Raw genomic sequence first — 12,504 nt, 5'->3', positions numbered from 1 at the left:
ACCTTGAGAAAGAAAAACAGAGCTGGAGGAATCAGGCTCCTTGACTTCAGACTATACTACAAAGCTATAGTAATCAAAACAGTATGGTACTGGAACAAAAACAGACATACAGACCAATGGAACAAGACAAAAATCCCAGAAATAAACCCAGCACCTATGGTCAATTAATTTTACAAAGGAGGCAAGGATATACAATAGAGAAAAGACAATCTCTTCAATAAGTGGTGCTGGGAAAACTTGTCAGCCACAGATAGAGAATGTTCTAATTTCATTCTTTTAACACTATACACAAAAATAAACTCAAATGGATTACAGACCTAAATGTAAGACTGGATACTATGAAACTCCTAGAGGAAAACATAGGCAGGACACTCTTTGACATAAATCACAGCAATATCTTTTTGGATCCACCTCCTAGAGTAATGAAAATAAAAACAAAAATAAACAAATAGGACCTAATTAAACTTAAAAGCTTTTGCACAGTAAAGGAAACCATAAACAAAACAAAAAGACAACCCAAAGAATGGGAGAAAATATTTCCCCATTGGAAATATTTGGTTGGAAACGAAGCAACCAACAAGAGATTAATCTCCAAAATATACAAACACTTCATGAAGCTCAGTATCAAAAAAATAAACAACTTCAATCAAAAAATGGGCAGAAGATCTAAACAGACGTTTCTCCAAGGAAGATATACAGATGGCCAAGAGGCACATGAAAAGATGTTCAACACTGTTAATTATTAGAGAAATGCAAATCAAAACTACAATGAGGTATCACCTCACACCAGTCTGAATGGCCATCATCAAAAAGTCTACAAATAGCAAATGCTGGAGAGGGTGTGGAGGAAAAGGAACCCTCCTACCCTGTTGGTGGGAATGTAAATTGGTGCAGCCACTGTGGAGTACAGTATGGAAGTTCCTTAAAAAACTAAAGAGAGCAATTATACTCCGATAAAGATGCTAAAAAAAAACTAAAGATAGCATTACCATATGATCTGCAATCCCATTCTTGGGCATATATCCAGAGAAAACTGTAATTGGAAAAGATACATGCACCCCAATGTTCACTGCAGCACTATTTACTATAGCCAAGACATGGAAGCAACCTAAATGTCCATCCACAGATGAATGGATAAAGAAGGTGTGATGTATAATGTGTGTGTGTTGTGTGTGTGTGTGTATATATACACACACACATACACACTGTGGAATATTACTCAGCCATAAAAAAAGAATGAAACAATGCCATTTGCAGCAACATGGATGGACCTAGAGAATATCATACTCAGCGAAGTAAGCCAGACAAAGACAAATATCATATAATGTCCCTTATATGTGGATCTACCAAAAAAAAAAAAAAAGATACAAATGAACTTATTTTCAAAACAGAAATAGACTCACAGACATACAAAACAAACTTATGGTTACCAAAGGGGAAAGGTGGGGGGAAGGGCGGATAAATTAGGAGTTTAGAATTAACATATACACACTACTATATATGAAATAGATAACCAACAAGTATCTATTATATAGCACAGGGAACTATACTCAATATTTTGTAATAACCTATAAGGGAAAAGAACATGAAAAAGAATATATGTGTGTGTGTGTGTGTGTGCATGTATAACTGATTCACTTTGCTGTACATCTGAAACACAACTATACTTCAATTTAAAAAAGTGATACAAAAAGCACAAATTGATCTTTTCTTCATGATAGTGTCACCATTACAAATCTCAATCACTATACAGTGATGACATAAGGAGAGTGGCCATATTTCAGGTTTGACAGGACAATCCCAGTTTATGCTTACTGTCCTGACATCCTCTCCCATTCTCAAATGTCCCAGTTTGGATAATAAATAAATAATGAGTAAATAATGGAATAGAAGAGTATTAACTTTTATCTACAAGAACTAGCCCCACTAGCTTAATTTTTTCCCAATTTATATTTTAATAAGCCTCAAGAATATATGATGCTGTCTTATTTGTGTTCTGGTAACTACCTGGTTTACTAAGCCTTTCTTTACCTTTTACTTTTCCCTTTATATATGCTGCCATTTTAGAAGCTACACAAAAGTCAAGTGACCTGGAGTTGACCTGGAGTTGAATTATATGTAAAATAAAGAGATTCTAGAAAAGAGTCTGTAGGCTTTTGAGGCTCTGTATAGATTTACGTTTACTTTGCCTACTTCCCAAAGCTTAAATAGGAGTATCACAAAAACACAAAGTGGTAGAATAATATTCTACCACTTTACATTACATATAAATACTCACGTTATAAGTATTTATACATATAAATATAAATACTTACCCAGAGGTAGCAACTGTTTTCTGGAAGTGTGAACACTTATCTCTTCACCCTCGTCCATATTTCGGTCTGAATTTCTTTGGAACCTGTCTTGGGCAATATGTGATATATTTATATTTTTACCTTTAGATTGTTCCATGTCAACTTGTTCTTCAACTACACTGGCCTTAAATTTTGTTCCCCGTTTTTGTTTTATAGTCCTTTTGTTTCCAGATGATTTTTTTGCATTCTCAGAATACATTTCATATTTTGAAGATTTACAATTATTTTCCATTTCATCTGTCAAAGCACAACTCCCACCCAGTATTTTTTGTTCAGAGGACTGAGATTTCTCTACTGGGTGAGCTTTACCAGGATGTTTGCCACTTTTCAAACTTGTAGATGATACACTGTCATGTTTTTCTCTTGACTTCTTCCTTTGAAGGAGTACAGTGCTCTCAGCAGGAGATACTGTGCATTGTTTCAGAGGCCCAGTCTTCCTCGGTATATTAATCCATGGTTGATTGGCAAAACTTTTATCTGATTCATCAATTATAAATTCATCTTCTAATAACTTCATATTATTTGCAGGAGATAAATGAGGTGGAGCAGTTGCTATATGCCTAACAACAGAACTAAAACAGAATGTTACAATAAATAATAGCTCAAAAAGTAAAGCTTTTACCTTTGCTTTAAAGAGCAGTTCACATGTCCCCTCAATTTTTCCTTCCCCATTAAAATCCTTCCTGGGACTTCCCTGGTGGTCCAGTGGTTAAGGATCCGCCTTTTAACGCAGGGGATGTGGGTTCGATCCCTGGTCAGGAAACTAACATCTCACATGCCATGGGGCAATTAAGCCTGCAGGCCACAACTACTGAGCCCATGTGCTGCAACTACTGAGCCCGCACGCCACAACTAGAGAGAAGCCCATGCACCACAATGAGGAGCCCGTGCACCACAACGGAAGATCCCACGTGCCGCAACTAAGACCCAACGCAGCCAAATATAAGTAAATAAATATTTTTTTTAAAAAACCTTCCCTCCTTTTACATTTCTATAATATCTGAGCATACTCATTTATTACACTAATGGGATCATAGATATTTAGAGCTGGAAGGAATCTCTACTGCATCAACTAATTTGACATTCCCCTATTCATTACATACATTAAACAGATAAAACCCAGAGATGTATAAATATAGCCCAGATACATTGACTTACAGTACAAAAATGCATGCCATTATTATATATAATGTTATATTTTGTTTATATGGATGTTTCTTGGGGCCTGAATCCCTTAACATCCCTTAACAAGATTATTTCTGAGATACCTTCTAGTCTAATAGTCTAATAAAACACTACAAAATTACAGACTAAATTATATGATGTAAAAATTCACTCCAAGTTGGATAATTCACACATTTTCATACGTGTTTTAATACTGTAAGCAGAGTATAGAAATAAATGAAGTGTATCTAGAAAGGTAAGCACACTGGGCTTACACAGCATCTCTTCCAATTAGTTGGAAAAATTTTCTAAAAAAGGATGGAATTATTCAAAAGATGGTAATCTGATGGAGTCATTTTGCATTTCCCTCCTTTTTATGACAACAGCTTTGAGCAAACCACATATTGGAGTGAATATGCAAAAATAAACACCTAGGGTAAACATCCAAATTCCAAAGCCAGCATATACACTCCTGTTTCTGCCTTTTTCACCTGAGTAAGGATGCTTAACTATTTTTATACACAGTAGAAGAAAAGCAAGAATGGAAGAACTGGATTATCATGTCTTTTTTTTTCCTCATTTTTAAGATATAAAAAAAGATTATAAAATGAAAATGCCTTCTCTACGTCTCTAATCTCAAACCCCTGATAAAACCTTATAATGTAAAAAATTTATACACATATATGCTAAGAAATATACTGTCTTCTAATAGGTAGACTTACAAGTTTATATAATTAGAAAACTCTAGAAAATCTAATAAAAAAGCGAAGTCAATATAAATAGACCACATAATATATAAATAGAAGACCATGTTTAAACAGAAATATTATTTTTCAGCACTTAAAGAAAAAGCCAATCTGATATAAATGTTTAATTTGCTTTATTGTATGTTATCTGTAATATCTATTAATTCTATATATTAAAGAAGTAATGCTAAGTATTTAAAAATAAAGCCTTCCGAAACCAGCCAACAAGAACTCTCTAAATCCACTCCTCTATTAAAGAGACTTCCATAACTTCAAGGTTATTCAAACCAAAGATATCCTTAGGAAACAACTTTGACACTTACTATAGATCAAATGTTTATATCCTTCAAAAATTCACAAATTGAAACCTAATCCCCAACGTGATGGTATTTGAGGGTGGGGACTTTAGGAAGTGATTAGGTCATTAGGGTGGAATGGCTCATGAATGAATTAGTATCTTTATAAAAGAGACCCCAGAAAGCCCCCTCACTACCTTCTACCATTTGAGGTTATAGCAATAAGATAGACATCCATGAACCAGGAAGCAAGCCTCACCAGACAGTGAATCTACCTGAGCCTTGATCTTGGACCTCCCAGCCTCCGGCACTGTGAAATGTAAATTTCTGGGCTAGGTGGAAAAAAATCAAGAAAGACTCTGTGGCATTTGAGTTGGATCTTGAAGAATGGATGTGATTTGGTCATGAGGAAATACAAGAAAGATAATCATAAGGAAGAGCATAAGCACAGAAACGGAGCAGGAAAGCACAAGTAATAGTGAGTAGTTACATCTGGCTACAGCAATTAAACATACACTTTACTCGCTAGTTTTTCAAAAAAAAACCACAGCACATTAAAAAATACTTAATTACTTTTTTGGACATAGATATAATTAGCCCCTAAGTATAACATATTTCTATCAGATTATGGGGACAACATCCATACAAGGGATAAAAGATGCCACATATATATATATGTATATATATATATACTGCATATACACACACACACACACACACACACACACACAGAAAGGCGAGGGGAGAGGGAGGAAGACTGGAGGGGTGGGGGGAGGGAGGAGTCAACTATGGAACACAGACTGAACCAAAGAGGAATTTCATTCACTCAATACGTTTTTTATAAAACCTTCCTAATATATTCACTAGCATTCTGATAGATCTCACAGAAAATACAAAAGAAACTAAACTCCTGGAAAGAAGGGCTCATGTCTTAACCTACTAAGAAAGATATATAAAATAGCTAAACTATAATACAAGGCAAGGAACTATTTTAAAAAACACCGGAGTGGGACTTGGAAAAAATCAGAAGCCTACAACCATGGACCTTAGAATAAAATATAAATTGGCATACGACAAGGGGGAAAGGTACGCCAAAGCCAGGACAACTGCAAATATGTATGACAAGTTGGTAGAAACAGTTCACTAGTGACAGTGAAGGCCTTAAATACTAGCTGACAAATCTCAAGTTATTCTATAGACCAGTGCTTCTCAACCCTAGCTGCTATTAATTCTAGTTAACTCTAATGTGCAGCCAGTTAAGAATCACTGTATGGATACTGTAGAACCACTGAAGGTTTTTAAGTAGGCAAAAACAGATTAAAACTTATTTTAGGACTATCCTTTTACTAACACAATCAAAAGAAATAGAAAAAATATTTAAAACACTTAACAGTGAAATACAGGCACCCTGACATAATTTTATTTCTAAATACTGTCTTTATTCTTTGATCTCATACATACTAGAAAGTGCTGATGAACAGAAGCAATGAAAGCTGAATAAACTTTTCTTTCACATCTAATTTAATATCACTTAAATGATGGCTTTGGAATTAATTTACTGGTAAGAAACTACTCTCTCCTTATGGGTTAGACATAATTTCAATTAAAAATTGTGTCAATTAAGATTAACTTCTAGTTAAATATCACTAAGAATCCTTAGATACTATTCAAAGAATGTGAAAGAAAAATGTGGACCATTTCTTAATAACTCACCTGGATTCACCTTTTCTTTTTACAGTTTCTAAAAACAATGTTGAAAAACTCTTTCTAGCTTGTGGTTGATCTTCACATTCTGAATCTTGTATTCTTTTTTGAGATGTTCCTAACTGTTTCCTCTCTTGTGGTCCTTCTGAAACTTTATCCTCTATTTCTGATACTTTATTCGTTACTTCTACTTTCTTCAAATCATCTTTATCTTCAAAGTTTAACCTAAAAGGTTAAAAGGAAGACATGATGAATGTTCCCACCATTTGTTGAGTTATAAGTATTCCTGAACTCCCTTACAGTAACAATACAACTGCTTACAAAATTTTCCAGTGGGCCTTTGTTTAAAAATTATAAATGCTGATGTGTTTCTCTTACACAACATACACAAGGCAAATTGCTCAGAAAAATTAAATTTTGTATTTGTTGATAGAAAAAAATAAGAGAGAAAAAGAATGGCTAAATCATATAACAAAGAAATGTGTAGCTTAGAACACTAGTTCTCAAACATTTAATATGAATTTGAATCATCTGGAGAATCTTATTAAAATGTAGATTCTGATTCAGTAGGTCTAGCATGGGGTTTGAGATTCTATATTTCTAACAGGCTTCCAGATAATGCCACTGCTCTTGATTCTGAGCTGCAGATCACACTGTGAATAGCAAAATCTTAGAATGTACTTAACTCCTCAGCTCCAAGAATCACACAAGACCCTAGAAAGATATTACACTCATGGCAGAGGTTCCCAATACCAAAGGACCTTGAACAATCTATTTTGCTTCTTAAAGGCCAAAGGGAAAGCCCCAAGAAATGGATGTGGGTTTACCACAACTCATCCCCAACAAAACTTACTCTTTGCTACCCTGAGATGACCTGATATACACCTACCCTTATAATTAAAAATAACATAGAGAAAATACAAATTGTTTCTCTTAGGAAGTTATAGAAAACTTATTATAAGGAAAAAAAAAATCCTGTGATAAACCATAAAGGAAAAGAATATGAAAAAGAACGTATATATATGTATAACTGAGTCACTATGCTGTACAGCAGTAATAAACGCAACATTGTAATTCAACTATACTTCAATAAAAAACATTTTTTAAAAAGAAAAAGATCTGAATATAACAAAATATTCACATATGTCAAATCTGAATATGTGAGTGCCTATTGTTATCTTCTGTATGTCTACAGTATTTTAAAATAAAAATCTTAAAGAAAAAAGAAAAAAACATGCTTTTCCAAAGACCATAGAAAAGTTTACCCCCAAACGTCTCTGAAGAACACTTTAAGGCCTTCCATATTAAATATAAACTGAATATATACTGAATGTATATTATGTTTTTCTCAAAACATGTTAATATTCCTCAATACTTACCATAAAATACCTAAAAGACTAAATTACTCACTTTTTAACATAAGATAAAATAGTTATAGTAAGATTAATATCTTTTAAATAAACAAAAATTCACCTTTTTTTGGTTTTATGAGAAATCTCTGTACTTGAAGGCAGCATATTTACTGAATTTTCAGAAGTATAGGTCTCTCTCTTTTGGGCAACAGATGGAATAGTCTTTTGCAATGAAGATGCTTTTGCATCCAGATGATCAGAAGGTAAGCCAATAGATAAGTAAAATTCCTCATCAGCTTCATTGTGATGATCTTTTAGTTTTTTACTTGACATTTTTCTCAAGTCAGATGTATTGTTAGAATGAACATCAGTTGCCAAAATTTCCTGATGAACCTCATGGGCCTGAACTAGAAGAAAATTACATGAAGATATTAAAAACTCTTTAAATAATAATACTAGAACGAAATGTGCTTTTTAAAATATGGCAACAATTTCATTAGAAAGTTTCCAGAAGACTCACAGGTCATTAAGTTTATAATCAAAGATCTAGGATTAAAATACACAAGTACTTTAAGAGTTCTAATTTATGAAATTAATAAACTGAAAGGTGTATTTGGTCCATGCTCCACAGTTCTAAAATGAAAAAAATCCTCAAACAGAGAAAATTCACAGTTAATATTATTGATATAGTAAATTTATTCAAGATTTGAATATAGTCAAACTCAGAGAAGGAGAGATTTGAATAATGGTTGCCAGTGACTGGGAAAAGGGAGAAATTCGCAGTTGTTAATTAACAGGTGTAAAGTTTCAGTTATTCAAGATAAATAAGTTTTAGAGATCTAGAGTACAACATTGTGCCTATACATAACAATATTGTACACTTAAAAATCTGTTGAGAGGGAAGATCTCATGTAAAAATGTTCTTACTGGGACTTCCCAGGTGGTGCAGTGATTAAGAGTCCACCTGCCAATGCAGGGGACACAGGTTCGAGCCCTGGTCTAGGAAGATCCCACATGCCGCAGAGCAACTAAACCCATGTGCCACAACTACTGAGCCTGCACTCTAGAGCCCACGAGCCACAACTATTGAGGCCGTGTGCCACAACTCCTGAGCCCGCATGCCGCAACTACTGAAGCCCGTGCGCTCTAGGGCCCATGCACCACAACTACTGAACCAACGTGCTGCAACTACTGAAGCCCACATGCCTAGAGCCCATGCTCTGCAACAAGAGAAGTCACCGCAATGAGCACACTGCAATGAAGAGTAGCCCCAGCCTGCCACAACTAGAGAAAGGCCGTGCGCAGCAACAAAGACCCAATGCAGCCAAAAATAAATAAAATTTTAAAAAATAAATAAAATAAAATGTTCTTACCACAATAAAATAAAAATTCTTTTAAAGATTTAAATAAATCTTTACATAGCTAAAATAAGTAACAGGTAATCCTAGAGAAATTATGAGATTCAATCTTTAGGTTAAGAGTTGGGTAAACTAGGGCAGCTAGATGATCACACTTTTATACATATACATACACATATACATATAGAACAGATATATATAGTTATATAAAATATATGTATATATAGGGGGAATATTTATATACACATACATCTTTATATCTATACAAAGAGAATATATATTATACACATATATCTTTATAGCTATATAAAGAGAAATATATATTCTCTTAACCCTTAACCTTCAAATATCAAAGAAAAAGTAGAATGGCTGGGTAGTACTCATACTGATTCATACTCTCAAAAAGAAAAGATTAAAAATTTAAAATAAGCCAAAATGGCTTTTGGTTCTGTAACAAAATTACATAGACTCACTTTCTCCTGCTTCTCCCTTTAAGTACAACTTAAACAATAATAACAGAACTCTGAAAGCTGGAAGAAGGTATATTTGCTAGGAACCTCAAGCCTTAAGCAACAACGGATAATGTGGTGAATCCCCTGTAGCATCAGAAAATGAAACAAACCAAAATACCACTGCTAGAACTCTATAAACACTTAAATGTCATTGGAAATAAACTCCACAAAAATAGGCAAGAGCCTTCACATTAAACCAAAACAGGGCAACTATAACAAGACTGAAATACAATGAAGAGTCCCTTAACATAATAACCAAAATGTTGAGGATACAATCAAAATGATTCATCATAATAAAAATTTTAAAGAAAGAAAAAACACTATCTGAAGAAGAAAATACGATCAATGGATGCAAATGGACAATATGAATCAGATGCTGGAATTATTTAACAAGAATTTATTTAAACCAACCACCATAAAAATGTCTTAATGTTCAATTATAAATTCTCTTGAAACAAATGAAAAGACAGAAACTCTCAAAGAAACAGGAATTACAAAAGAGACCCAGCTTTTGGATCTTAGCCATTATAGCTGTGTAGTGGTATCTAACTGTTGTTTTAATTTAAAATTCCCTAATGACGATAATGATGAACAAATCCACAATGAGATACTACTTCACACCCATTAGGATGGGAAGGGAGGGAGGGAGGGAGGGAAGGAGAAAATAACAAGTTAACAAGTGTTGGTGAGTATACAGAAAAACTGGAACCCTTGCACACAGCTGGTGGGAATGTAAAATGATGCAGCCACTATGGAAGATAGCTTGGTCGCTCCTCAAGAAATTAAAAATGCAATTACCATATGATCTAATAATTCCTTTTTTGCCTATATATCCAAAAAGATTGAAAGCAGGGGCTGCAAGAGGTACTTGTACATCTGTGCTCACAGCAACATTATTCACAAAAGACAAAAGGTGGAAACCACCTAAATGTCCATCAATGGATAAATGGACAAAACAAAATATGGTATACATACAGTGAAATATTATTCAGCTTTATAAAGGAAATCCTGACACACACTACAACCTGGCTGACACTTGAGGACATTATGCTAAGTGAAATAAGCCAGTTGCAAAAGGACAAAAGCTGAACAATTCCACTCATATGAGGTATTTAGAGTAGTCAAATTCAGAAACAGAATGTAGAAGTGTGGTTACCAGAGGCTGGGGGGTAGGGGGAGATTGTTTAATGGGTTCAGTTTTGCAAGATGAATAAGTTCTGTGGATGGATGGTGGTGACAGTTGGACAACCTGACTGTCCTTAATGCCAAAGAACTGTACACTTAAAAATGTTTAAAATGGTAAATTTTGTTATATTATTTTACCGTAATTTTTTAAAATCATTTTTTAAAAGGAATAAAGAGCACAGTGATGTATGTGTAAATATAAACACTGACTGATTAAAACAAAAATAAAGTCTTATAGAGATAAAAGATATCAAAATACACAGCAGAATTAAAATACAGGATAACAGGAATAAAATATATGACAACAGTATGTCAGTTGGGAATTAGGGAGTTGTTCTAGTTACTCTGTCTGCATAATAAGTAACTCCATGCCTTGGCTGCATAAAACAACCATATATTATGTTCACTTATTCTGTGGGGCCGGAATTTGGCAGGGCACAAGCAGGGATGACTTGTCTCTACTCCATGAAGTCTGGGGCCTGGAACGATTTGAAAGCTTGCTTACTCACATGTCTAACATCTGAGGCTGGCAGCAGGCCGAAGAAATATTGCTGTCTATGTATGTCTGCAAGTAGGCTAGTTTGGGCTTCCTCACAGCATGATGTCTGGGTAATAAGGTAGAGTGTATCCTAAGAGGGAAATAAGGAGAAAGGGAGGGAGCCAAGCAGAAGCCCTTTATGTCCTAACCTTGGAAGTCACACAGTATCACATATACCACATTCTATGATATATGATGTGATATGATATATGACATGATACATACAACAACCTCACTTACGGGGGTGAGGAAAAATGCTGACCTAAGTAAGGTTAGAAATGGAGTCTGTAAAACTAAAAGCTAAAGAAATTGTACATAACATTGTCATACTAAGTGAAGTAAGTCAGACAAAGACAAATATTATATGATATCACTTATATGTGAAATCTGAAAAATAAAACAAAACACAAACAGACTCACAGACACAAAACAAACTTATGGTTACCGAAGAGGAAGGAAGGAGAGGGATAAATTAGGAGTACGGGATTAACAGATACACATTGTCATATATAAAATAGATAAACAACAAGGATTTATTGTGTAGCACAGGGACTATATTCAGTATCTTATAATAACCTATAATGAAAAAGAATCAAGAAAAAAGTATATGTATGTATACATACATATATATATATATAACCAAATCACTTTTGCTGTACACCTGAAACTAACACAATATTGTAAATTAAGTACAATAAAGAAATTGTACATAAGCACTGTACTCCAGTAGATAAAATTGTTTTCCATGGGTTTAAGTCAACAATTCTGATACTGTTATACATGCATATAGGAACAAAAAGTTAAGTAGGTAGATGGTGAATGGTAAGTGCCAAGTTTCTTACACACAGAGTGGACGTTTACAGATAAGCAAGGCAAAGAAGCAAGAATAACCCATGTGGTAATAAATTACAGTTGGAAACATCAATATGAATTCATGTTTAACTTAATACAGATACAGTTACACAGAAAAATATTTATAGATATGTATATATATACCAGTTACCATACACACATATATTTCCTTGCTCTGTCAGTTGAGACAGTCTTGAAGCATTAACGCCCCAGGAGAAACAGCACACCTAGCACCCAGATCTTGGTTCCTAATACCATTCTCCAGTAAAAGGAACCACTGGCTCCTTGGAGAAATGGCTGATTCTAGGGTAAGTTGGGCCTGGAGCATCCTGTAGTTCCAGAAGGTAAGGAAATGTTAAAAACAACAGCAATAACAACAAAAATGGGGTCCATCAAAGGGGCATAGGAGCCAGTGAAAGAGCTTTCTAATGGCCAAAGCTGGA

General features: G+C 34.3%; 1 protein-coding gene across 7 annotated transcripts in view; it reads right to left on the bottom strand.

Annotated features, from left to right (window-relative positions):
- Positions 1 to 12,504, bottom strand: part of CENPC (centromere protein C) — a 91,760-nt gene that overhangs the window by 51,988 nt on the left and 27,268 nt on the right. For 6 of the 7 annotated variants that reach the window (XR_009540304.1, XR_009540305.1, XM_060148082.1 and 3 more), the window contains exons 6-8: positions 7,738 to 8,023; positions 6,274 to 6,489; positions 2,316 to 2,926 (exon numbers count right to left, since the gene is read on the bottom strand). Coding sequence is in view for 5 of the 7 variants with exons in the window: in XM_060148082.1 (XP_060004065.1) it covers positions 2,316 to 2,926; positions 6,274 to 6,489; positions 7,738 to 8,023 (1,113 nt within the window). In the remaining 2 variants the exon portion in view is untranslated. The remainder of the gene's footprint in view (positions 1 to 2,315; positions 2,927 to 6,273; positions 6,490 to 7,737; positions 8,024 to 12,504) is intronic. The other variant, XM_060148084.1, reaches the window with a different exon arrangement.

This window comes from Lagenorhynchus albirostris, chromosome 4, assembly GCF_949774975.1.
Source record: "Lagenorhynchus albirostris chromosome 4, mLagAlb1.1, whole genome shotgun sequence".
NCBI classification, from domain to species: Eukaryota; Metazoa; Chordata; class Mammalia; order Artiodactyla; family Delphinidae; genus Lagenorhynchus; species Lagenorhynchus albirostris.
The sequence above is the reverse complement of the archived record's forward strand: the minus strand, read 5'-3'. Positions and strand labels throughout refer to the sequence as shown.